Source organism: Catharus ustulatus, chromosome 4 (genome assembly GCF_009819885.2).
Source record: "Catharus ustulatus isolate bCatUst1 chromosome 4, bCatUst1.pri.v2, whole genome shotgun sequence".
Classification (NCBI taxonomy): domain Eukaryota; kingdom Metazoa; phylum Chordata; class Aves; order Passeriformes; family Turdidae; genus Catharus; species Catharus ustulatus.
The window spans coordinates 15001160-15027521 of NC_046224.1; the positions used below are offsets into that span (position 1 = coordinate 15001160).

A 26362-nucleotide genomic window follows, 5' to 3' on the forward strand; every position below is an offset into this window, starting at 1 on the left:
CCAAGGGAAACAGAAGCCCATATGTTAATGTGATGTGTATTTTCTGAAAGGGGGATAGCAGATTAAAATGCCATTTTTTGGGTTAGGAAAGATGGTCAAAATTACGTATTTTTATTCTTTGCTCTTAGACAATGGTGAAGGGAGAGAGTCCCGGGGAAGTCAATTTTAACCTTCATAAGTGTGTTCATAGCACACCATTTGCAGACCAGTGTCTGTGGTCAAAAACTTCCCCACTCCCAGCCAGTGTGGTTTGAGTTGTGTCCTGCTGCTGCCCTACTCCCCCAGGGAGAGGCTGTGTTAGCAGAGTCTTGTCACTGTGCCTGCCTCAGACCTGTGCCTCTGTGGGGGTGTCCCTTGGGGCCCTTGAGCCTCACCCCAGTGTTGTGGGGAGCTGGTGGCAGCCCCAAGATGTGGGGAGGGGATGTGGGAACAGATATTGCTCCAGTGATGGTTTTATGGCTCAAGAGGAAGCACCAATCTGGGTTTTTAACAGAATAGACCATGTTTGACCATGTCACCTGTGAGGCAGAATCACACAGCATTGACAAGAAGTTGCTCTAAAGTCTTTGAGTTACCATGACACTTCACTACTCTGCTCCTGGGTGTATTTTACAAAAGATTTCTGATTAGAGAAGGAAAAGGCAGGACTGCAGGATTTCCCTCAGTAAAGGGTTGCTACTTTATGGTACAGCAGAAGATGAGATGAGACATTTCAGTGGGCAGGGAGGCTGTTGGGACTGGTGGACAAGGCAGCAAAAGCAAACTGACAGGCTCTGATCAAAACCTGCAGCTATGAGAGAGAACATCAGGGGAGAAAATTGGTCATGAGCTGAGAGAAGGGGTAAGTTAATGTAATTTATAATAATAATAGTGCTTGTAGGTGAGTATTGAGTTGTGTATGAGGGGCTGTGGTGGGTGTAGGTGGGCAGTGTGATGGGAGGCTGTGGGAGTCAGGCTGGCATGAATGCCGCTGTACTTTAGGGCTGCTGTCTTTCTTACCACCTCTGTTTTGTGCACTGGTGCCTACTGCAGGACACAAGAAGACAGTGAAGTGGGAGGGAATAGGAATGGAAATTTCCCTACTTCAGGCTCTTTTCGTTCTTTTCCCTGACTTTTCTAACAGATGTTCTGGAGCTCTTGCTAGTAGAGAGATGGGGAAGAAATGCATATCCGTCTGTAGCTGGAAAGGGACTAGGTTAACAGATGTAGCAGGCATTTTTTTAAAAAAGCAAACCCAAGCTGCTTTCCCCTGAAATTTTCATCCTATAACTTCTTTCCCTCAAAAGCTCTGTGCTGGGGACCTGCACTGCAGGTATGGGGCTCAGTCTTTCTCTGCAGCTGCTGGCTCTGCCTGGGGTGGCTGTTTGGGGTGGGCAGGACAGGGACATGTGCTGATGGAGTCAGTCCTGCATGGAACTGAGTGACTTTCCTTCCTGCCCTGTGCAAGATCTTTTCAAGCTTTTCAGGGGTTGATTTGACAAACCAAGCCCTAAGTAGAGGGCGTAGTTGCTTAGGAAGGGTCAGAGGCAGATTATATTCAGTGTATAAATGCAGGTGTGATTCACTGAACAGACAAACCAAGGTCAGGAAGGCAGCTGTTGCCTTGTCCTTTTACTGTTGAGTTCTCTGTGAGATCTGTTGCTAAGGATGACTTGTGTAATGATGCAGTAACACTGAAGCAGGAGGTTGTGACTGCCTTGTCACATCTCTGGTGGCACTGATGATACTAAAGCTCTCTGCTCCCTATTTATTCAGAGGCAGCCAAGTGCTGCAGCTTTCTTCTGGGAAAATGGGAAGAGAACAGCTTGTTTGGGGATACTTGCTAAGATCTATGTTTTTAAAAGGCACCCCAGAAACTGGGGTTTATTTATGCCCTCCTTACTCAGATTGGTGCAAAGATACTTCTTGTAAAAGCTTTTTTCTGCCAATGCTCAGTGAATGCAGATTGTGTCTGATATTTGGCAGTGGATCTGCTGGTTAGAGAAAATGTCCATGCCTGCAATATAAAGTTAATGTTTAGCAATTAATGCTTCAAGAAGCCTTAAGGGACTTGGCCTACTGCCTTTTGTGCACTGGTTTGATGGTGCAGGTGTACCCACCATCTGCCCTTGCACACCTTGCTAGGGCACTGGCATGCATTTGAGCTGACTTAGTTAAAAACATGTGAAATACTTCATCTTTTTCTTCTGCCATGGTTTAGCATAATTTCCAAAGCAGTTCTGGTTGCTGCTAGCTCAGGAGAAAGGCAGTATTACCTTTTCCTGCCTTCCAGAGGAGTTTTATGAGAGCTGGTCCATTAATGAATCAAAACACAAACCTCCAAGGCTGGGTAGTGCAGCCTCCCCTGGGTGAGAGCTGAAGGCATACTCTGAAAACATGTGTCTCTGTGAGGCTTCCACTTACCAAAATTCAAGCAAAATCTCATTGTGGCTTGGTTTGGGGTTTTTTTTTTTTTTTTTTTTTTTTTTGTGTATATACATAAAAATATTCAGAGTTGCAGGACCACTAATTTGATTTGTGAAAAATGAAACAGCAAGCCAAACTGGTTTGGGGTCAGGAGGACCCCGTTGTCGTCTGGGGGCAAGAGGCCATGGCAAACAGCTGCTGGCCAGAATCTGGATGAGCAGAGCTTCTCCAGCCAGGCTGCTGGACAGGCACAGACAGGAGCTGCCATGGCTGCTCTGAGCTGGGCCCTGTGCTCTGCTGCCCTGCTTCCAGCTCCAGCAAAGCAGATTTCAGACTCTTTCAGCAGGACCAGTTGCTCTGCAGCAGCTGCTTCTGAGTCCCTGCAGAGCCCAGGTGTTTGTGTCTCTTACTGGGTTTAGCTGTAATAGCCACAAAAACAGAACTGAAAGGGTTTGGGGTTGTTGGGTTTTAGCACTTGAAAATTTTCCTGTAATTACAAGGTGAGAAGGTATTTTGGCATGAGATTTTCTAGTTGCAGAGTGCTCAGCACATAGGATTATTTTGTAAAACAAAAAAAAAGTGGGGGGGAGCTGAGTTTTGACTCATGAATAATATTTGAAAATTACTGTTTACCAAAGCTTAGTTCCCTGGCTGGTGGTTGTCTATTAAAAGTGACTGTGAACAATGGTGGCATTTAAACAGAGCAGGGCCACTGCACAGGGCAGGGTGACCCCAGCCTTTGGCTCTGCATGCATCAGGTGTGTTGCTGTTGCTGTGCTTCAGCCAATACCATGCGCTCTAGTGGGCACCTCTCCTTGAAGGTTAGAAATTCACTTGGCAAATTTTGGACTTCACTGGAATAATAGGAAGCTCATTAAACCTTTACTTAGGCATATGCAGTTTAACAGCATCCTTTGAGTTTCACTTGAACCTGATGGTGCTTCACAAATGCAAAGGAGTGGTCACTGTAGCAGTCTCTGGAGGTTTGTGGGGAGGCGAAATACTTTTCATATGGCCAACATCACCTCAGGGGGAATGGAATGGCTTTCAGTCCTCCTACAGCAGCCCCTGAACCCACCCTCTCCATGGCAAGCTGCAGCTTCTGCTGCTGCTCATCCACGGGCTCATAGCTTTGAGAGCAGCTCTGCAGCTTAAAAACAATATTTATTTATTGTGATCTCTGAGGATACTGGTATGAGGTTGTCATTTCTGGGCCTCAGCCTTAGCTCAGTTGATTTAAAGTCCAAATTGCCGAGCCCAGGAGCCTGGCAGATGGTGGTGGGGGTGGCTGTTTCTTGTAACTCCACAGAAAACAGATGTTTTCAAGGCAACTGCAGAGGTGTCGTGGCAAGAAAAAGCAGAAGTGACTCACCGACCTTGCGCTGTGTATTTACAGAGAAAAGCCAGGTGTTTCCGTCGCCGCTCCGTGGTCACTCCACGGCCTGTCGCTGTCCCCACGGTGCCATGGTGCAGGGCGGGCTGGCTGTGCGGGAGCTGTGTGACCCTGGGACACTGCGTGGGGCTGAGCCGGGGCCTCTCCTTCCCGCTGGGACTGACTGTGGCTCAGCCCTCACTTAAAAAGGGAGCTTGTCCTGACTTTGTTCCCTTTGCAGCCCCGAAAGCAGGTCTGCAGAGGCGAGGTGCTGCAGGGCCTGGGTGCCCCAGACAGGGAGCCGCGGCCGGGCCAGCCGGGGTGCTCTGGCATGGAGGGGTTGGCACAGGAGGAGCTGGAAGCTCCCGGCGGGATGCAGCCCCATGTCGCTGGAGGGGATCCCAACCTGCTCGCTCCTGCCCAGCCATCCTCGAGCACCAGGCTCCGGCTGGCCGCGTTTTCCGCCCTGCCCTCGGTGCTGGGGCAGCCCTGAGGGCACCCGTGAGGCGGCACCAAGGCCGGGCCCCCGCAGCGCTGCGGGCTCGGCTGCTGGGCACTGACGCTGCCACCTTCTGCTTGTTATTTATTTCTCTCTGTCTCTCTCTTTGCCCCTTTGCTTTCTCTCGCTTTCCTGCAGAATGGTTTCAGTGCTGCTCGGCTGGGTGGCAGCGCTGTCACAGCCCCCGAGCAGAGCCTGCCTCTCTCCCAGGCACAGCTGTGCCGACAGCAGCCAGTGCCAGGACATGGCACCGGAAAAGCACGGAAAAAACGCTTCAGAAAAGGCAAAACACTGAAACAGTTCCAGGAGATTTTAATTTCTTTCCCTTTTTCAGTCTGCTTTAACTTTTCAGGTCAGTGACACTAAAGAGCTGCGGTGGAAGTGAAGTAAATAATCACATACGCCAGAGACAGCACATTGATTTTTTTCTCTCCTCGCTAACTAATGACAGCCTTTGTAGGCACTGACGGCAGCCCTCAAACCTCTGGCAGCAGGAGAGGCAAAGCAACACAGTAGAAAGGGAAAAAGAAAAGACCTTTGCTTGCTTTTTGACTTCCATCATGTTTTTATTAGAATAATATTGGTATAGTTTAAAAAAACTACTTTTTAAAAAAAGATCTATTGATGTTTTTAAATATCCTTAAAAAAATCATTACTGCTCAGTCCAATAACCCATGTAAAAATGTAGGTACCAGTCAGCACTGGAGTCACTGCAGGGGAAAAAATTGTATTACCATTTGGTAATTCTTATAATTCTGTTATTTAATCGAATAAGGAGCAGTGTAAGTATTGAGGGGTCTTGCTGAGGTGCCTAAAGCTCAGCTGTTCTCACAGTGCCTACACATCTCACAGGCGCAGCAAAGAGCATTCCCGAAACTGTTAGAAATTTCACCTGGTTCACTTCTAAAGTTTTGGTAAATGAGGTTTCTCTTAGCTAATACAATAAAAATTAATACATCTTGTAGTTTCTTCCTCTTAAAATAATGAATTTAAAAATACAGATATACAGTAAGCATGATCCTCCATTTTCATGTGATTATGCTACTCTGTATGTATAAACGAAATGTTGCAAAGATACACGCCTACCTAACAAAAATAAAATTGGAAAAGTTATCAAATAGTATGCTGGCAGCCAGTGAGTTATACCTGTCCAAAGGCCATGAACAAGGCTTTATATAAGAGAATCTGCAGGTCAGTACAGTCCTGGGATGAGTTCATAACATGGATGAAGAACTATTTGAGACAGAAATAACAGAATACTTGTTAGTTCTGATCAGGAAAATTCCTTCTCTTAAGGCAGGGTAAGGGGAGCTCTTTTCAGATTTTTTTAAATTAATGACAAAAGCCAGAAAATAAGTGCGAAAAATTGTTCATATTCTTTTCTACTTGAAAAAACTAATAGAAAAATATGATTGTTGTTGTCTTTTTCTCATTCACTGAGACTCATTGTTTTCCCTTACTACTTTCTCATGTCTCTGGTATCTGAAGTGTTCATTGTAAAATGGATTATTTATCTTGCAAATGCCCACGTTTGGGGGTTAAGCCACACCTAAGAGGCCTCATTCTCTCTCCTCCCTTATGTGTCCCAGTTTTGGCCCAAAGTGGTGCATAAAGAAGCAATAGGGTAATAATATGGGACACTAGAGGTAGTATGAGAGTTCAGAGGAATGCCAGGACATAATATCAGAGTGCATTAAATCAGGCTGTGCAGCTTGTTTATAGTGGGGTTGACAGGAACTGCTTGTAAAAGAAATGAGGTTAAAATTAATGACCAGGTGAATCTGCATAGGTAATTTATCACAGCAAGCAACCAATAAAAAAGGATGTCTCTAATTAAAGTCAGTAGCACAGGAGGGGGAAAAACTCCAACACTATCCAACAAGCATTCAGCTCACTGTGTACATTTAGTCTGAGGGACATGGGGTTACTCACCTGTCCCAGCTCAGGTGTTCAGTCACAGCACACCACATCCTTGTTTCCTTGAGCAAACAGGCTCTTTTCTGAAGTAAAGGTTATCTGTTTTCACATGTTGGATATAATCCTAAGTATGCAAGAAACAATATCCGACAGAACTTGTACTCTTATGTGATCAACTTCCACTGGTTTTCAAATAGCTCCACTGAAACCAGAGTGAACACAGAGTTATGGATTTTTTTTTCCCTCTTTCCTTACAGTTTGTTTCAGGGAACAGGTCTCCTTACCGTGCAGGTTTCAATAGTGCTGTTTCTGCCCTTGGTGGCAGCTGGGGAGGGGATGCCAGTCTCTGAGCACTTCTAACAAGAAGCACAAATACAAGAAGTTCTCTAAATATTTTCTTGCAGTAGTAAAAACTATTTGGTGAGGATGCAGCAGGATCACTGTGCTCTGTGTGAATGAATGCTGTATTGCTAAACAATCCCAGCAGGCCACCACCATGACAGAATTTTTCTCTCCAGCCACAGATAAATCAGTAGTGGCCAGTTGAGTTGGGTTGGCAATGAGCTCCTGACTCTTTTGGCTGCTGTTCCTTTTGTTCTTTGCCCTCCCTGCAACAGTGAATATATGACCCATTTCAGTCTATGGATCAGTGTTATCCAGAGTCTTGGAGAAGTGAGGAATCACCACAGGGACAATACTCTTTACAGGTCACCTTGGTGCAGGAACACCAAGCAGAAGACAAACGGGAAGGGAGAAGGGGTCAGAACACAAGGGGCAATGCAGCTGTGTCAATAATTTGACTTGATTTTGTATCATCTTGAAGGAATTAAATGCCACAAAGGCTGCTCAGAAGAGCCCATCCTTAAAATTCAATTATGAGAAAGTAGACTTACATTATTAACAAAGCACAGTTTTAATAGAAATGTTTAGGCTTACATTTCAAAATGACTTACAAATAAACTTAATCACAATGCATATATTCTTTTCTTTTTAAAAAACAACTGTATTCATTCTAACATAATATATATTTTCTGAGTTATAAAATCCCATATAAATAGCAAATTCTTCTCAGTACATAGATTACAAGAATACATAGAAACTGGGATGCATAACTGAAAAGAATCCTGAGTATGCATTCCACAACTGGCAGAAAATAGAACAATACTAGAGCTGGACACAAGAAATGCTGTTGTCTCAGTTCATAATTTTTTGAAAAAAAACCCCAAACAAACCAACAAAAAACAAAACAAAAAAAAATTTGAGAACTTTTTGGTTGCTCAACCTTCTTCAGCTCCCTAGATTCAGGAATGGCTCTGGATACTCCATTCCTTGGGATTTTGGGAGTACCCTGTGGATTCTTCTGGTATCTAAAAAGAGAACAGTGTCTTTAGGTGGACAGAAATAAGGCACTTCCTTAGCGCAGGTCAGTGTGGGCTGTCAGCAGCAGCTTGGACTTAAAGCCAGGAAACAGCAAAAAGTGACTCTTGAATGATGATGTGTGGAAACAAATTTGGAGGAGGCAGCCAGTTCTTACTCCTCAAGATTCCCCTGATTATCCCCCAAAATGACAAGAATGAATAAGCGGAAACTTTGCATGTAAGCAAGTTGGACTAAGAGCAAGCCATAGCAGCACTCAGATCAGAGCCCTCTCTCTTCCACGAGAGCTGCACAAGAGAGCGATGTGACTGGCAGTGCTCCCAGTGCTGTGACTGCATCTCTGAAAGCAGGCAGGCTGCAGTGCTGCAGGAGGACACCGGCGTGCGGAAGGCTCACGGTGTGTTCCATTTGGAGCTATTTTATTATTGTACCACAACGGGGCTTTTTCTGGTCATAACTGAAAAAAAGGTCAATTATTCATGGAAGAAATGCAGGCAATTCTGCCTGTTGTTTTCAAAGAGTAATGTAGTACTTATATAATCCTTTAAACACTGCTGTTAGATAAAATATCATGTTTTTTCATAGGGTCATGAGCTCTGACATTACTAAACCATGAATCATAGGAGCAAACTCATACATCCAAACTGCAGTAAACACAGAGGCTTAAATTTTGCTTCTTATTAGAATATCAACTCAGTAGAAACAATTAAGTACATTAGAGCCATTTATAGTCTCCTGGCTTATTCCCAGTTTAACTGGGATCAAAAACTGGATGAACAACGTTATACTGAAGTTGAGCCATAGTTGCAGAGAGCAGAACTTCACAGGTAAACGACAGATACATGATACCATTTTAGAATTGGAAATTCTCAACAGTTTTCTGTCCTTTCAAATATTACAAATAACTTTTTTCTTCTTGGTATCCTATGAATACTCTCATGGTAATTTTCTTCCTGCTTTGGGTTAAAAACAACAGGAGGAACAAGTTGTAAATATTGCACAGTATGTTAGGATGGAAGACTAGAAAAAGATTGGCACTTGCAGAGTGACTCTTCAGTCCAAAGAAAAGCTCTTCATTTTTTCTGCTAATTCCTGTCTCATTTCTATGTGTTTTTTCAGGTTTTGCACTTCATGGGGCAGGTTAATATCCCACACTGACACGCAGGATTGTAACTCTGGAGAAAAAAAAGAAAATTTGAAAACTGCAACAGAGATGAGTTATTGCACAATTAGAAATTATTTTGCTTATCTGCTTGTTCTCAGTTACTCATACATTTCCCCAATGAAGCATGATCTTTAGGATGCAGAAGACAAGTTCCATGATACTTCATGTGTGAGGTGATGCAGTTATGGGTTACAAGCTGTTTGTACTTGCACAATGATTTGGATTCTAGTTCCTAAATTAAGTGTATCCCATTTAAAAGTACTTGAAAAACCATTTCTGGTGCCTGTGGGCCTTAAGGTACTGGCCTGAGCTACTGCTACTGCTAATACTGAAGTGCCCACTAAAATTCCATCTCTATCTTTCCATGCAGATATACCCTAAATGCCTATGAGACTCAAACCCATTCACTGTAAAATAAAAACTGATTTCATAAGCTAGTGAAGATATTGAGAAAAGGTCACTTCTTCAGTCTCCATGCATGCAAACAACTCTTTATTCATGAAGAGTTCACACTGTTTTTAATGGAATAGGGATAATTGAGAGCACTTATAGGAGATGAGGCTTACAAACTAAGGCCCCAAGGATTCTGGAATCTCTCATTCTTCTCTGTAATTAATGTCACTCTTAAGTAAAATAATCTAATAAGCCAACAAATGTTCTTATAGTTACAGGAACTGGGGGGGGAGGTGTTTGACTCATTTCAGTCAGCTCATCTACACCTGCCCTCCTTAATTTTGTACTATCATTGCCACATTTTTAGGAGTCAGTGTAACTGGGCTGAGATAAATGTGAAGAAGGCAATTGATCAGAGCATCAACTTTAACAGTTCCTAGAAAAATCTAAAGATGCAGATTTTCTATCTTCTAAAACTTTGCTATCCTAATTGTCAGGAAGTTTTTACCGATGTCTGACTGAAATCTCCCTTGTTAGTGCTTATCCTACCCACAGGGAATATGTAAAAATCTTTATTCTCTTGCTCTTCATTTACGTATTTGAAGCCTATTATCATGTCCTCTCGAAGTTTTATTTATATTAACAAATTTAACTCCCTGCAACATTTCCTCACAGGTTGCATTTATCTCCTCTGGACTATTCCTAATAGTCCAGATCATTCAGCAATAAATGTTAGCTCCTCCAGCAGAGGCCATATTAGCACTCAGCAGAGTGTAAGAATTAGCTAATGTCCAACAGACACCACTTTCATGGTGTGAGAGTGGTGTTTGCCTCATCTGCACACGTGACATGGCTGATTCATGACCAGCCTCCAATCAATTCTGACCCTTTTTCTGCAGCACTGCTGTTTAAGCTGATCATTTCCTCATGCTGGTACAGCAGATCATTCCTAATTAAATAAAAAGTCTTTCATTTGTCCTTACAGAATTGTATCCTATTTCCTTCCAGACCATTAGTTCCATTTGTCAGGGACGCTTTGAGTTCTAATCCTGCCCTCCAGTGAGCTTGTCTTAGCTGTGAGTTGTCTGCAAATCTGAAAAGTACATTCACTATTCGTTCAACCACATCACTCATGAAAACACTGGGGACTCCTGACCTAGCACAGACACCTCTGGAAATCCATTTGATACATTCTCCAATTAGACAATGACATTTACTCTCCAAATACAGTTTCCCAACAAATTGTATTGTGTCCTTCAATCAGTGGCTTCCTCAGATCCATTTTTGGAAGTTACTTTTAGTTTGTATGAGCCCAGATATGCAAAAGAGAGCAAAAACTATTTAATAGTAGTGTTTCAATAAAATTTTGTCAAATGATGAACAATTCCTCACTCTTAGTGAGTAGTCAAGCACAATAGTGTGCCCTCCACTAATAATACAAGTAAACAAAACACAATTAAAATACCTTTGTGATATTTGTTGTCTTCGGTGTCACTTTTATAGCAATATCCCAAAACAAGAACCACATTCTTGAGACTCCCTTTTTCAAAGAAATAAAACATCAAATCTCAATTTTAATGTGAATTTTGTAATTTAAGGACATAAAGAGTAGATGACATTAAGGCACTAAGAGGACAGAAAGCAGAGTTCAATCATTCAGACCCTTTATTCAAAATCATTAACCATGAAAAACCCAGTCACAAAGACAATATAGCTCTCATCTCCATTTAATGTCAGGGTTTATGAGGATTCCAAGGCATAAGCACAGGATCAGGTGATCATCCTGCTGAACAAGCCCAAGAACAAAGCACCCTATTATTATACAGCACAGGCAGAGGTGGTAGAGTCACAGGAAACAGATGCCACAGCAAAAGGACAGGCTGCAAGTGAAGTCTCAGTGCACAGCAAAACATACCAGTTCAGTTATGAAAAAAACAAACCAACCAAAAATGACAAAAAACTGAGTAAAAATTATGAACTAAAAATTTCAAACTTATGATGGCATATGGGTGGGAAGTGTAAATAGGGGTTAGATCACAAGAAGGTGCCTAGTGAATAATGCAAAAGAAGACCTGGAAGAGAGGAGTGGTTGAATTACAAAAGCATAAGCAGAATGTGCCAATGTTTCAGTATCAACTTCCTGGTTATTTCCAACAAAATATATCTATAAATGTCTTGCAAAGACAGACAGAAGCTGTCACAAGTTCTCCTGCTCCCTGTTCCTACTGGCAGCACAACAAGGGTGGAGAGCTCCTGGCTTTCAGCTAGTGGAGGAATACAGGACCCAGCCCAGGTTGCTGGGTCAGGGTCAGGCCAGGGCAGGAACAGCCCACTGTGCAGACACCCCAGTGCAGCACCGTGCCTCACACTGCTTCATACACCAAGCCTTACACTGCCATGCAGAGATGAGGAGGGGAGCAGTTTCTGAGGCAGAAAGAGACTGCAGTATGGCTTAACTGTGAAAGTTGGGAAGTTTTTTAACATGTCCCAGGACCTCTGCAAGGGAGAGAGAGGTTTTCCCTGCCCTGAGGAGGAGGTGAGCACTATGCTCTCCTCTGAGAGTGATGTAAATCTGGTTATAGCAGATGAGGGATGGTGGGAATCATACACATCCTCCATGCTCAGATTTTTCATAAATTGAATTTTTTTCTATAGCCAGTCATATCCATATTCCTTACAAAAGCGATTGGAACTTAAGTATAATGTTTCTTATTTAGATCTAGGTCCTGTCTTACAACATAGAAATCTAAATTTACACTTGCAAAATAAACTACAGATAGACATCTAAATTATTCTCTATGTAAGTCTCATGGCTATTGAATATCATCAGTGTTAAGTGACAGAATTAGAAAACGACGTTGTATTTCCATATTAATACATTAAGTACAGAAAAAAATTAATGTCTCAAAGTCTGGCAATCACTTTTTCCTGAAATATTTACCTCTGCTTGACATTATATGTTTTAACCTTAAATGAAATGATTTCACACAAAAATATTTCCCTCAGTCTTCTCTTATTTCATATAAGCAACATGGTACTGTTGAAAAACTGCTCAGCAGCCTCAGTGCCATTTTCAGAGATTCCAGTAGAAACCAAGTCCTTGAAATCAGGAAAAAAATCCCAGCCCTTATAAATAATTGCTGCAAAAAGATGATCAAAAGAAAAAAATACACATCAAACTGCATACACTGATCTTATTTGCTGTTCTTGAGATTTGTGCAAACGCAGCTAAACTCCAGAATACTAATTTTTCTATAATAAAATTTTGATTTAAAATGTTGAGGTGACTGAGCCTCAAGGTTTTTTAAATCTCACTATTCATTCACTATTTATGTCACTCAATTCTATACAATGTATCAATGACAGCAGCAAGGCAAAAATTATTATGTTTTCATAGCAACTATTCTTTACAAAATGCTAAAAATAAAATGTCCCTTTATAAAACTAACATTTTAGCTATCAGGACTAAATGGAATGATGATGCTGTGCTATAGCTGTCACCATTAACAGCTGGGCTCTGAACAGACTGTAACACTTGCTGTTTCAGGCAAAGGAAAGTCAGAGGAAGTTGAGGTATGTTTGATTCATACAATGTTGCCATGACTATGACTGACTGTAGTTTATGGATTCTTCCAGTGCCAGAAAGGAAGAAACAGGCTGCAGAGTAAGTTCCTGATGGTAAGGACAAAACATCCACAGCCTGCAACTGTGATATTTGCAAGCAGAATTGCAGTCTGCTGCTGAATTCACAACAGCTTCAGTGTTTGGTTTTTTCCCTTTCTGGACAGCAAACACACTTTGACAGGGGAAACTCCAGAGTTTTTTCCAAAACACAGTGGAAAGTAATGGGAATCTGCATATCGTGCCACAAAGTACTTTTTGAAGTAATGTGTATTTTGAATGTATTCACCACAGCAGTAGCACAAACTTGAGTTGATATGGCCTTTATTACTTTTGGGAAAGGTGCAGGACAGAGTACAGGTGAAGAAGTTTCAATAGCCAAGGAGTGCCCCTTCCTCAGCTGTGTTGCTGTGGCTGTTTGCGGTCACCACTGAAAGCCCACAACTCCTGTCTGCCTACAGCAGTTCAAAACAACTGTCCCTGATGCCAGCAGCAGCACATCTGTACAAGTCCACACACCAAGCCCAGGTGTGTAGCACTTTCCCAGCTCTGCTGTGATCTGCCTATGACCCAAACCTAAAAGAACTATTCCTGAAGGAGAATGGGAGAAGAAAACTAGGCAATAAGCAATGAAAGAAAAATTATTAAAATCAACATGGTCCACAGAGAGAGAAGCTAGAAGTGTAGCACTTGAGATGGAGAAAGAACACACACAGACACACGTAAGAGAAGACCAGATGCAGTGAAGGTTCATGTGCAAACCAGTGACAAGCCAGGGAAGAGCTGCTGCATGATGTGGGCACAGGTATTCAGCTGCTGGTACTCAGTTTACACCCTAGAGTCTGACACTGATGGAGAAGGACAGCCATGGAGCAGGATGAATGAACAATTCCTGGATAATGCTCATCTGTTCCTGGAACACCATAACAAGCAGTACAGAGCTAACCTAAACTTAGCAGTGATTTCAAAGTACTCATGACTTGAAGGTTTTACTTACCCAGCTGAGCTGTGATCATGACTCGAACAGAATCACAGAACTTGTCTATAACTCGTACAGGACGACGCGTTGACAAATCAAGCAGCAAGATATGTCCTCCTCCTGTCCCTATCCACAGTGCAGTGTTTTTCTGCAGACAAATGGTCTTCACTCTTCCAGAATAAGCCAGTTTATGTTTTGATTCCTTATTTAATTTTTCCACTTTGTTCCTACAAATATGGAAAGATTTTGCATTGGAATTTGGTGGCACCCTATTCCGCAGCTGCTAAAATGACACTGAATACCAGACTTCTAAGCAATCATTCACCAAGTCAAATCCCAAAATTCTCATACAAACAAACCGGGATGAAAACCACTGGACTCCAAAGAGCTATCTGGTCTGCTTCAGAAGGCAGGAACTTCTCAGTTCTCTCCCAGTTTGCAGGAGGTTAATGTCACAGTAAAGTGGGAAGAGCACACCTACACCTCTCCTAACCTCACCATAAAGAAGAAATGGATGTGGCATGCTAAGGCAAACAAACAATTTAAATGCAAATTTAAAAGTTGTCGCAGTTAATAAAAATCTAATTTCCTACTGAATTTGTTCACTGAAAAGACATTCTTGTTCAGAAGATGCAAGAAGTAACTGCATTAGCCTTAGTACCTGAAGGACAGCAAAAGACTTTATTCTTTCTTGAGCTAGAGTCTTCTTGACATTATAGAGAAATTGGAAAATACTGTAAGGGCCTTTAAAAAGCAGGATTCTGTATGGAATATTCTGAAGTTCTGGGCCAAAATACAGGCTAAGAAATCCACACTTGCCCAATAAACTGGGCAAATCCCTTATTTCTGGCAGGTTAGAGTGCAATGCTAGAGAAGGCAATCTGATACTCAGCTTTCTGTCCACCAGGCCAACAATAAAACACTTACTTAAGAAAATGTGCACAGTCAATTAATTCAGAAAGTTTTTCTGTCTTCTTGTCCCAGATTTCCACAAAATGGCTATTCTTCTTTGCCAAGTAGATGGATTTGTCTATTGCTATTGAAATAATGTTTGCATCACTGTAAGCATTATGACAGAACCTAGAAGAGAGAAGAACTCCAGTTAGATACACAGAAAATATCTAATAGAAAAACTTGACTACTGTGAGTGGGATTAGTTTCTCTCTGACTCTTGCAGAATCATTCAGCCTTAAAAATCAAACTAGGCCAAGACACAACTGAAAGGCTTTGCTTTAATCTTCCTACAGTTCAACATAAATTCTCACAGTAACAGTGTGAGGCTGATGACATCCTTGGAGGCACATTAATGCTCGAAGTCTATTAACAAATTTTTCTCATCAAACACTGTTTTCCCTGCTCAGGAAAAACTCCCCTTAACTTCAGAGTAGGATCTGTCCATGTGAGAATTACATCAAACACTTCCAAACCCCCAGTCAACAATTTCTAAATAGTGAGAAGTCAGCAATCAGATGTGATTAAATATATATAGGGCAAAGATATGCATACATATCATACTGAGAAACATGGAAGGACAAATACTATGATAAATATGTATGTGTAATTCTAAGTAAAGTAAACAGGGCCTGGACTAGGCCAACTGGAGAAGAAAACTCATCAGTTACATAGATATTGACTTCATCAATCCTTTATGGAGCAAAAATGTATTTCCTTGTTTAAAAGCTGCAACAAATACTTTCAACATTACTCACAGACACTCCATCTGCATTATGGAAAAAAAGAAGAGAAACAAGCAAACTCAAAGAATGAACTCTGAAACAAGACATTATGTCAAAGTACTGTCAGAAATTGTTAATGGAAACAAATGAGCCAAGTATCATCACTTATAAAAATCAAAAACTTACAGTTGACTTGTCTTTGTTTCAATGAGCTTTTGAACAGAGAAGTCACTGGTTAAAGCAATGATTTTTGTTCCACAGCCTCCCCAGATTACATTTTTTTCAGATAAGCATGAGGATTCGTTTAAGCACATCAGGGGTGTGCTAACATTTCCTATATTCAGTATCTTCAAAGGTGTAGCACCCTTACACTGCAAGAAAAAATATACTCTGCATTGGAAACAAGGAGGATGCAGACACTCAGAACCTTGTTAAAACAAGGCTACACAGCCTGCTGAATTAAATTTACACATCCAGATTTTCTGATGGTTGAGAACATTTCTAGAATGTTACTGACTGAAAAGCACCATATTCCCATTAGAGATGTCCCATAGGAGAAAGCCTTCGAGCAGAGACAGGTCAGAGCAGGGACTGACACTCTGTGCAACCCCTGGCACAATTCAATAACTGGAAGGAAAGACACATCTATGTCTTTGAAGATATCCTACACCGGACCATATTCTAATTCTGAAATGCATTGTAACTCCATAACTGCTCTAATGCATATGGTCAGGAACTAAACCTTCAGGTGCCTGATGATATAAACAGTTTCAAGCATTTCTTCATTTGTTCTGTGAACAGAATTCTGTCCTGCAGAAAACCTAAACAATATTTTATTTTTGAACACAGCTGTTTTACAAAAAATTTACTAAATGAGAGGAAAAAGGAGCTATTACAGCAATAAATAAAGGAGACTAAAACTGTTAGAATATTCTTAACAACAACTAAAAACATCAGTCTCTATCCAGTTTGCCAGGCTTCTCAAAGGAATTTTCCACCTCTTAACTCTTTTGTTTAAAGTAGCTATTGCAAAATGTGCAGTTCCTCTCAGACAGCAGTAGAAAATTAACTTTAGTTTTAAAGAAGCAATTAAAAAAAAGTGGCATGAAATAAAGCTACTCTTGGTAGCTGCTTTAGATATTAGTGATAACACTCTGTAGAACAGACAGCAAAGAACAAGTCTACCTTTACTGCTCTGTCTTCAAAAACTGCCAGTCTGCCATCAGCAGTGCCGACCAAGAAGAAATTCTTCTGTTTGCTGAAATAAAATAAAGTAATAATTCTAGAAATGCCTTAATCATATCAGAAAAATTAAAATGAGAAGTCTCTAGTATTTCAAGTATTCAATTAAACACTAAAAGCAAGCGTAACCCCTGTGATCATGACTCTAGTCCCCAGTTGCACTGGGTGCAAAATTAAGTGGAAACACAGGCAAAATAAGCAGTTGTCAGAACAAAAGTGCGGAGTGTAGAGATGTCATTTTCTGAACGCCTCAGTTTAGAGTATTTTCAATTGCAACCCAAAACATTTAAAATTCATTTATACCTTTGCTTTGAAAGAGAATTACAGTATAAACAAGTGATAGAATCGGACATTTTCTGCAGACGATGCCTTCTTGTTTCATCTTCTGTGTTAACTGCCCACAGAGAACCAGACTGGGTTCCTGCTACAATCCAGTTTTCTTTCTCAGTAAGGAGAGTCACTAAGGCCAAACTTATAATTTTACTGTCTGCAATATCCTAAGTAGGAAAAAAAGAAAAACAACTTGCTCATGATTTCAGTAATGGTAAATGCAAATAAATTACTGATTATAAAAACATAGCACAATCTTCTTGGACTCTGGACAGACCCTTACAGTAACTTCTCCTTTAAGAAATCTAATTTCCTGTTAGCACAATACATCATTGACTGGGCCACCTATCTTCAAAGTTCTGGGAAGGACCCCTCAAACAGTACACAGCAAAATCTCTCAGCTGAATGCTGACAAAAAAGGTATTCTTTTTATTCTAATCAAGGTCTTGAAGCCATCAGAGAATTGAACAAATGGAACTATTGCAATACTTATTGCTAACAGTGAAAGTATTGGCTTAATATTTCTTTTTCTTGTTTTATTTTTAGAAGAACAACCCATATAATTTAAACCAAAGCTACCAATTCAGATGTATCATGGCCAACAGATGGAAATAGAACTGAAACAACTTTGATGTTGTAGTAGAGATATGAAGGTCTGCCTAACTATTAATTCCTTTCTGTGGTCTCCATGCTAGAAATAAAAATTTCCATATCAGTAGAAGAAAGGAATCCAGTAGTGGAAAGACAGTAGTATGAAAAAGTTCAGGCTGGATAGCAGGAAGAGAGTAAAAAGCAACTGCTTTTCTACTCGTTTCATGGATACAGTGATGACTCACTTATGAGCAATCTTTGTTCTCTCAAAGCTTAGCTTTCCAGAAGTAATATCCTGCTGTAAAAATGCAATTAATTTTTCTGAAATACATCTGTCTGCCAGAAAAAACAGAATAAATGTCAGCTTTCTCACATACCTCACAAGTATGTCCATCTGTGTTTAGGTTAACAAATGAAAGTTGTGCCTTTTCTGTGTTCCCATTGCCAATCCAAACTCCTGCCTTCTTGCAGCTTTGATTGGCAGCCACCATGCACTCTGCTGTAGATGTGCTGGGTATGGAGACATACCTCATCAAACAGATAAGTTCTGCAGAATTCAGGATCTCATAAACCTATAAAGAAAGCCACAGCATGCCCATAGTGACAACAATGGCTTGTGATAAATAACAAGCAACTGATAACAAAATTTTTTAGATACGGACACAGTATCTCAGCAGGCCTGGTCATTTGTACTTCCACAGAACAGTGTATAACAGCACTGACACTATTTAACAAAGTCCTTTTTGCGCAGCTCTAGTCAAGACCAAAAAGTAATCTGAATTGTGTTTCACTACAATTGCTACGCAGCAACACAGGGGAAAGCAGCCAGCTAGAACATTGGTGCATTGGTTGGTAGACTTCAATGGAACAGTTTATTCTGGAAGGTGAGAGTAGGCAATATTTCATGGCAGCTTCCATTCCAGAAAAGAACAACAGAAAGAAACCTGTGATTCTCATTAACTTAATGCCTGATTCCTTTTCAGAAACCACAACTTTATACTGCCATCTATCATAAAAAACCAAATAAATAAACTATGTAATACCTGGCAAGATGTTGGTCGTTCCTGAGGGTTTTCCTTCAAACACTTTTTAATTAAATTTTCAACTTCAGGCCAAGGGGAACACCCATATTCTTTGACAGGATCTAGAATGTAAAATAATATAACTTATTAATTTACCAGAGTTCTAACTAACCTTCTTATTTTTAGAATTCATCTAACATCTAACTGAGCTGCTTTAAGAAATATCACATTCTTAAGTAAAATGTCAGCATGAACAGCTTGGAATTGCTCATCTGCCATTATATGCTAGGGCATGAAATGCTAGAACTAGAGTCCTTTTAATTAATAGCAGTAAAAGCAAATGGATTTTGCTTTATCTTTTTCTTTGATGTCTGTGTGTCTGGGACTAAATTGCAGATATATGTGGATTGTGTTTCCATTAATGTTGACTATTCAAGGGTATGTCACTTCAGTCAATAGTCTTTCAAATTCCTGTAAACACTGTTTTCCACATTTGTACTTCTGAGTATATGGAATACAGATGAACTTGCAATAAAGGATACAGCAAATAGATAAGCAACTCCATATAGCATTTACAAGATAAGGAAGTTTAAATTCCCACTCAGTGGTTGGAGTATGTATCTTATGACTATAGCTGCTGAACTCTCTGAGAACAAATCATTCATGAAGATGCCAGTATTGCCTTTCTTTTTAGTTCATCATAATCCACAGCAAATATTCCAGTCTTACCTCAGACAAAGGTAACATTAGTAATGAATACATGCAAATGAACATATTCAGTGCAGCAAAAGACAGGCACTGTTTGCTTGTGAGATCAGCCAGCCCCTCTTTTTGTGGAAATATAGAAATGATGAGCATAGGTGGAAGGAACTGTACTATCTCCAGAAACTGATATTTCAGTTATTTCACAGGGCTTATAATACATTTCACAGGGGTTATAATACATTTTAGAGATACTTAGTCATCAGTTCATGGGATATCCTCTTCAGGAAGGGGGCAGAAACTGTCTGAGCTTAGAGCTGGACTGCTCTCCTTAAGGAGCAGAAAATGTATGAACACTCTCTCTCAAAATGGAGAAGCTATGCCAGATTAGTGATGCTGCTCTTTCCTAAATGGAGCACAACATTCCTTAAAGAATGTTTCATGAGTATACCCACTATTGCTGGGCAATAAATAAGAACACCAGATATTAAGCTTGTAGTGCTATAAAAATGCAATAGCTCTTGGCAGAAATTGCCCAAAATATGTTGTCCTAGTCATACTGTCCAAATGATTACATCATGTCCAGCTGATAGCCTGTTTAATCTTCCTTTCAGCAGACAATAATTATGTATTGTAATGCAGAAGGAACATGAGGAATGTTATATTCTTCTAAGTCTCCTTCTGTGATCACAGTTAGATACAACATAACTCATATTTGCTATTTCTGGAAGAGGCAGGACAAATGCTAGAATTTCTAGAAACAAGGCATACCTGGTAGTTTTCCTTGTATTGCTAATTCATCAAATTCATTTGGAAACTTCAAGCCTTCCATTATTCTACCTCCTCCTGTTAAAATGTCATAAAGCAGCAAGCCAAATGAATAAACATCAGCTTGCTGATTGTAAATAACATTTCCTCTGGCAACCTCTGGCGCTCGAAATCCTGCAAATAAATCATTCATTAATAAGTATGCTTCATATCAAGATGAAGCCATCTTTGTACTTTAAAAAGTAAACAATTACTGATAAAAATGGCAGAGGAAGTGCAAAGAAAAACATCAAACAATTACTAGGCTGGCAATGGCTTGTGTTTGGCAGATGTCCAAAAGTATCAGCAGTAAGTATAAAGGAAGGGGATAGTACATCAGTTACAGAGCTCCTGCCCCTTCTAATATAAAATAATTATCAATGAGTATTGAAAATCAAGGCAAGTCTGCAGTCTTTATTGAAGGTCTAACATTTAACACTTGAAGCAATGCTCTCAAGCACAATTTAAAAGACCTAAAGGAACTTTTCAAAGTTGTTGAAATGTTCAGTGCTTTAGAATGGATGCTAATAGGTTCTCTCTAAAGCTGGGGAACAGTGAAGATATTCATTGCCTTTAAAAAAAATTAAGACTTATGTATGCATTACTGGAAATTAAAGCGAAAGATTTTAGCAGTATAATTTCAATATCACAATAACCATATTAAAACCAGACAATGAATAGAATGCATGTAAATTTAATCTCTTCTTTTTAAACCTTTAATATACTCCTTGATTCTTCTAAAAGGTGTTAAAACATGAACAGGAGGAAAGGTCAAGAGGCATAATTGGGCATCACAACTTGTAATAAGATTAGGACTCCTTTTTGTGATTTTTGACTAGAATATAGATTTGAGTTCCTTCTTAAAGACTACATGAAAAATATATTAGCTATTTTTGGACATAATGGACTTTAAATCAAATCCTATTTCCATACCTGGTGTGCCTTCAGAGGTTTTTATTCCCATTCGACAACAATACTGGGCAATGCCATAGTCAGCTATTTTTGCAATAACAGCTGAATTGGGATATAAGGTAAAGAGCAACACATTGTGAGGCTTTAAATCACGGTAGATGATCATTGCTGAGTGCAGGTACCTAGTAATCAAAAAATATTTATTGAAAGCATTCATAAATTAGGGATGCATCTGTATACACACACTGAGTGCATTATTCCCACAAGTAAATTGTGTTTTCACACTTGAAATATTGTGTTAAACATGACAGCCTTTCTGGATAATGACTTCAGAATTGTTCTGAAATACTATTTACTACTTTACTATTTACATTGCAGTTTCACCTGAAGAGTCACTGAAAGTTTGAAAAATGCATCCTAGAACCTTAAGCTTAATGTTCTTGCAGATTTTATCATTTTAAAGTCACACTGCAATGAGGTGAGGTGATTCATGGACTTTCAGAACTTGAAAAATGCACTAAATTAATTTCTTTGACATTTCAGTAAGAAATCAACAGTCAGAAGGAAATTGCACCCAGACTCTTGCAATTTCTCTACGTACATGAGCATCACTCATTAGCAGGAAAAAAAAAAACAGGTAATGAAAGTATGTGTTACATATTGGCTAATCAACCATAAAAATACAAGCATTTGTCTGACCCAGGAAATATTCTGCTTGAGATGTGAGAGAACAGAAGCTTTTCATTTGCAGTACATCATCTGTGAAGCTATATCCTGTTTTTAAAGCAATGAGGACATCACATTTACCTTAAGCCATCTGCTACATGTAGAGCTATCCTGTGCTGAAGTGTTCTAGTTAAACTTGCATTGTCTTGTTGCAGCAAACGATCAAGAGATCCCTTGAGGGCCAATTCCATCACCAGCATCCGGGGACGGATTGCAGCAGCCAGCAAAGACACTAAACTGGGGTGATGGAGGTGACAAAGCACTGCAAGCTCCTGGAAATTGTAAGATCAGATGAAATACTGCAAATAGCATAATCCCTGAATCTGAAGTAAGTTGAGGGATGTTTTGGAGTGAGTACATTTTGCAATTTACTTAAAAGTTTAAAACTCTTTGCTAGGGTTGTATCCAAGAGCAGCACTACAGAAAAAAAAAGACAGTATTTCTTACTTGTCTTAGAAGCCTGAGGGAAGTATGTTTATTGAAAATCTTTACGGCAACCTCTTCACCACCATAGGATGCACGGTACACAGATCCAAAACCACCATCACCTTTTGAACAATAAAATTGAAGAGTTTTATAAAAAAAAGGGATAACAACAATTTCTCAAAAATAACAGCTGAAAGGGTTCAGTTTTTAAATATGTGGATCATCAACTGTGTTAAGATTCATTATCAGTAAACTCAACACACAAAAACCTAGTCCTAGTGCACAAGTTAATGGAAAATTCAAAACTCAATAACCTGAAATTCAGAACTCCTTAAAATAATATATTTCTTCAGAAAAGAAGTCTCTAAAATGCTTCTCATATGTTACATGATCTATGTAAAAAAACCCTCACCCTACAAAAATAGTGCTTACCCAAGAGAAACTCAGGAGCTTCATCAAATTCCAGGTCATCATTGTTCAACATAATATTTCTAGGCAAATCAGCCAGTATCAGATCAGGAGCAATCTGAGCAATTGGAATGGTCTGTCTTGGTTGATCTGGATTTACCAAAAGGTCACCTAAGAAAAAGAAGGGTAGGCATCATTGAAAAAGCACTGAAAGGTATGAGGATCTCTGAGAATGCGTGAGATCAATGTACCTAAAATTAGATTCATATATTGTGCTTACACACACAGACATATATATATGCATCCACACAGACATACATACTAATTGCCACTCAAATTCTTGGCTCTTACATGTTTAAGTTTTTTCAAGGTTCTATACATGTACCAATCAAATGTGAAAAAAAATTGCTGCTATGTAACACCACAGAACTAACCAGGAGATCATTTTTCTGTCTGTAAAAAGAAAGAATGCTGTTAGTATGTAGATTTCAAAATTACTGTGCTATGTGATCTAACCAAGACATCAAGTACTAGTTTTACTATCTGCTGGATTCAATTCCAAGATTGAAGTTGCATTATCAGTATTACACAAAATGATTCTATTATTGCTATTTTTATATAATTACACAGAGTAGATGGCCTCATTTGTCTCATATTCTATACTTATATACACTAGACAGCTCTTACATAAAAAAAACCCAAGTTGCTTTTGACTTACAGTCCAACTTTTTCTTATGGAAATGAAACATTTTTAAATAACATTAAATACTCAAATGTTATAACGGGGATGTTGCAGAGTATTTGTGTAGATATAAGTGTACCTCTATATACTTCAAATGGCATAAATATATACCTTCTTCAGCCTTCCTAAGCAAGTCATCAAGTAGTATTTTTTGGTGTTCTTCACCATCTTGAAAGCTGTACAGAGCCCATTTCTTCAACAGTGTTTCCCCTTCACCACACACATCTATTTCCAACAAACCTGGAAACCATTCTTCCATAAGAGAATCTATGTGATCCACAACTTGCCCCAAAAGAATGCACCCTTTAAGAAACAAAAAGAGGGAAATTACAAACCCAATCTGCCATACTTTTAATTGCAAAGATAAACTCTATATTCCAAAGGCAAAAGCACAACAAACCAAAATGCCAAGCTGCAATCAAACTGGAGCAAAATTCAGGCTCAGGAATAATTAACCTTTTCTGCAAGAAGGTGCTGTAATTTTCAAAAAACTGTCTGGGTTGTTGTCAAATACTGCTGATTCCACTAGACAATAAGCTTCAGGAGACCAGTTCAAGTAGATGCCTTGTCTCCAGTACATTCTGTTAGGACGAAGAGCTCGCTCTAGAAAACACAAAATTAGATTAAAAGTCTGATAATGAATGTCTCTAATATGAATGTCAATTTTAAAATATTCAGAATAATTCATGGTACTTTGAATATACAATTATGATTGTAGGGTTATACTTACCCAAAAAACAAACAAAATAAAGGTTACAACCTTGCAGGCAGCATAGCCCCACAGAAACTAAAAATATGTCAACTTGTGTTCAGTTCTAGAAGCATACCCACAAACTATAAATATTTAACTAGATGGTAAGTCATGCAGCAGGTAAGCATTATGGAAATGCTTAGGTACATTCAGGTTCAAGCACAGAATATCTCAGGCAAAATGTGACAAAAAGCTGTGATTTAAATTTTTCTTGTCACACTCATTAAACAGCAGAATACAACTAGAATTTGATGCTCAGAAGAAACTTGAATTCCAGGACATCAGGCATTTAAAAGTGATATTTGTAGAGCATCACCATGTGAAAGCATGGAATTCTTGGGGAAAAAGTAAAGACATATCCCTGCTTTCTGATAAAAGCAAAGCTTTGAGACTTAAATAAGGGGAGAATTAATGAACATGAAGAAAAGCAATTTGTTTTTCTGTGTGGAAGACATCACTTCCTGCATTCTTTCTGGAAGCAAATAGTAATATTGCATAAACATAAGGATTTCCCCTATCTGTAGCATCTGAAGGAGAGAAATGGACCACTTACAACCTTTACTTTCTTTTGAACACCACCGTGAAGATCAGGCACTATCTGTTCCTGGATACTTCTAAGTTACAAAAATGATCACTATCTTTTTCTTAAACTTGTGAAGTGTTCAGAATTTAGCTAGAGCAAAACAGTGTTGGGGACTAAATCTTTAACATGCAAGTGCTGGCATTGAAGGCAAACTTGCACACTACTCCTTTTGCAGATAAAGATTTGTACCTCTTCCTGATAGCATGTAAGGTGATATCTCAAGCAACCTGTTGATCAGCCTGGACCAAAATCCCATAGGAAAGTATGGCATCTCATAAAGCCTGATGATAATTTCCGAATTTTCACAGTGGGGAAGCTCTATAACAGGTCTGTGATCAGACAAGCTGGAAAAAAAAATTAAATAGTATTTGATGATGTAATACATCTGAGCTGATGACATATAGTATTTATCTTACAAAATGTATTATTTACTAATGAAAGCATGATTCAGATGGTCAGGGAGCTTGAGAGTGTGTTTGTTTATTCTGCTTGTTTGTGTCAAAGTGAAGTTCTGACTGTAATTTAAATACAACAGTACCTCACTAATGGATCATTAGATATTTAATGTAAATATGAGAAAAATCTGAGACATACATAGCAGGCAAGACATTCAGATAAAATCTTTCTATCCCAGGGTTTGAAGGACATAAAAATCCTAATCAGTGCAGCCATGCTACACTCTCTCCATGTGGCAACATTAACATTACTAAACACATTAGGGAATTCTGTAACTGAGGCAGAGAAACTGAGTTATCTGCTTCAGATAAAACAAAAATACCACATTCAAAGTCATTTTTTTGTCACCACATTTAGTATCTACACTTTTTAAAGGAGATACTACCTCTTGATAACTTGTCTGTGGTTCTCACTTCATGCAAATAGGTTATGGAAATGTTTTGTTAACTTTTATATTGTAATAAATATCTGTAATGCTGGCACACTGCTGTGTGAAGCTAAATTATAATCTCCTTGCTGTAGTCTTTAAGCATGGTAACTGCAAAGGAAGTACTATCCTCATAAAGTATTCTATCACTTATAGTTTCCATTCACCCACCAGGCTGATACAACATACACTTTATCTGCTACAAGATCAGCTTAACATATCTCTTCTGAAAGCATTTACTAGAATGCAATATACAAAGAGTACATCATGCTTTCATGCACCAAATTTCTCTGATGATCAGTGAAACTAGTTAGCCTGATGGGAGGTTTCTATTTTGATCTATCTCTATGGCTGTCATTTGTGGGTTTAGCTCCTTGCTTACCTGCTTGGGATTAGTAGTTGGTCCTCTCCTAATGGCAAAGCAATCTGAAACTTTTCCAGAAGCTTAAAGTATTGTGACATATAGATTTTAGGGAACTTGCTCTTCTTCAAAAGGAATTTTTCCACATCTGAACGCTTCACAATTCCCTTAGGGTATTTGGAAGAGCCTTCCACTTTCACCATCAGAATCTTAAAAAAAAAAAGAAACAATTTTAGGTGTACATTCATCATTAGATGAAAGCTTCAGAGGTTAGAAAATCTGAATACATATAATAAATTTCTAGAGTGTTTCTAGATCAATGTCTCAACGATGGTCTCATTTAAGTAGTCTGCTGCTCTTCCATTCCAACTCCGTATCTACTCACTTTTCTCTGCCATCTGTACCTAGCATTCAATTTCTTACCCCTTCTTAGAGCCTTTAGCCCAAAGTTCCAGCTTTCATCCCAACCTG

General features: G+C 39.4%; 1 protein-coding gene across 3 annotated transcripts in view; it reads right to left on the bottom strand.

The window, feature by feature from the left end:
• Positions 1-7088: 7088 nt before the first annotated feature.
• LRRK2 (leucine rich repeat kinase 2) overlaps positions 7089-26362 on the bottom strand; it is a 62998-nt gene continuing 43724 nt past the window's right edge. For all 3 annotated transcript variants that reach the window (XM_033057910.2, XM_033057909.2, XM_033057911.1), the window contains 18 exons: positions 25913-26100; positions 24837-24991; positions 23770-23916; positions 23425-23616; positions 22596-22742; positions 22185-22285; positions 21819-22009; positions 21033-21193; positions 20064-20234; positions 18612-18712; positions 17946-18140; positions 16951-17144; positions 16591-16663; positions 15592-15776; positions 14657-14809; positions 13748-13956; positions 10595-10669; positions 7089-8746 (listed from right to left, as the gene is read on the bottom strand). In XM_033057910.2, coding sequence (XP_032913801.1) covers positions 8625-8746; positions 10595-10669; positions 13748-13956; positions 14657-14809; positions 15592-15776; positions 16591-16663; positions 16951-17144; positions 17946-18140; positions 18612-18712; positions 20064-20234; positions 21033-21193; positions 21819-22009; positions 22185-22285; positions 22596-22742; positions 23425-23616; positions 23770-23916; positions 24837-24991; positions 25913-26100 — 2760 coding nt within the window. In that variant the 3' untranslated portion in view covers positions 7089-8624. The remainder of the gene's footprint in view (positions 8747-10594; positions 10670-13747; positions 13957-14656; positions 14810-15591; positions 15777-16590; positions 16664-16950; positions 17145-17945; positions 18141-18611; positions 18713-20063; positions 20235-21032; positions 21194-21818; positions 22010-22184; positions 22286-22595; positions 22743-23424; positions 23617-23769; positions 23917-24836; positions 24992-25912; positions 26101-26362) is intronic.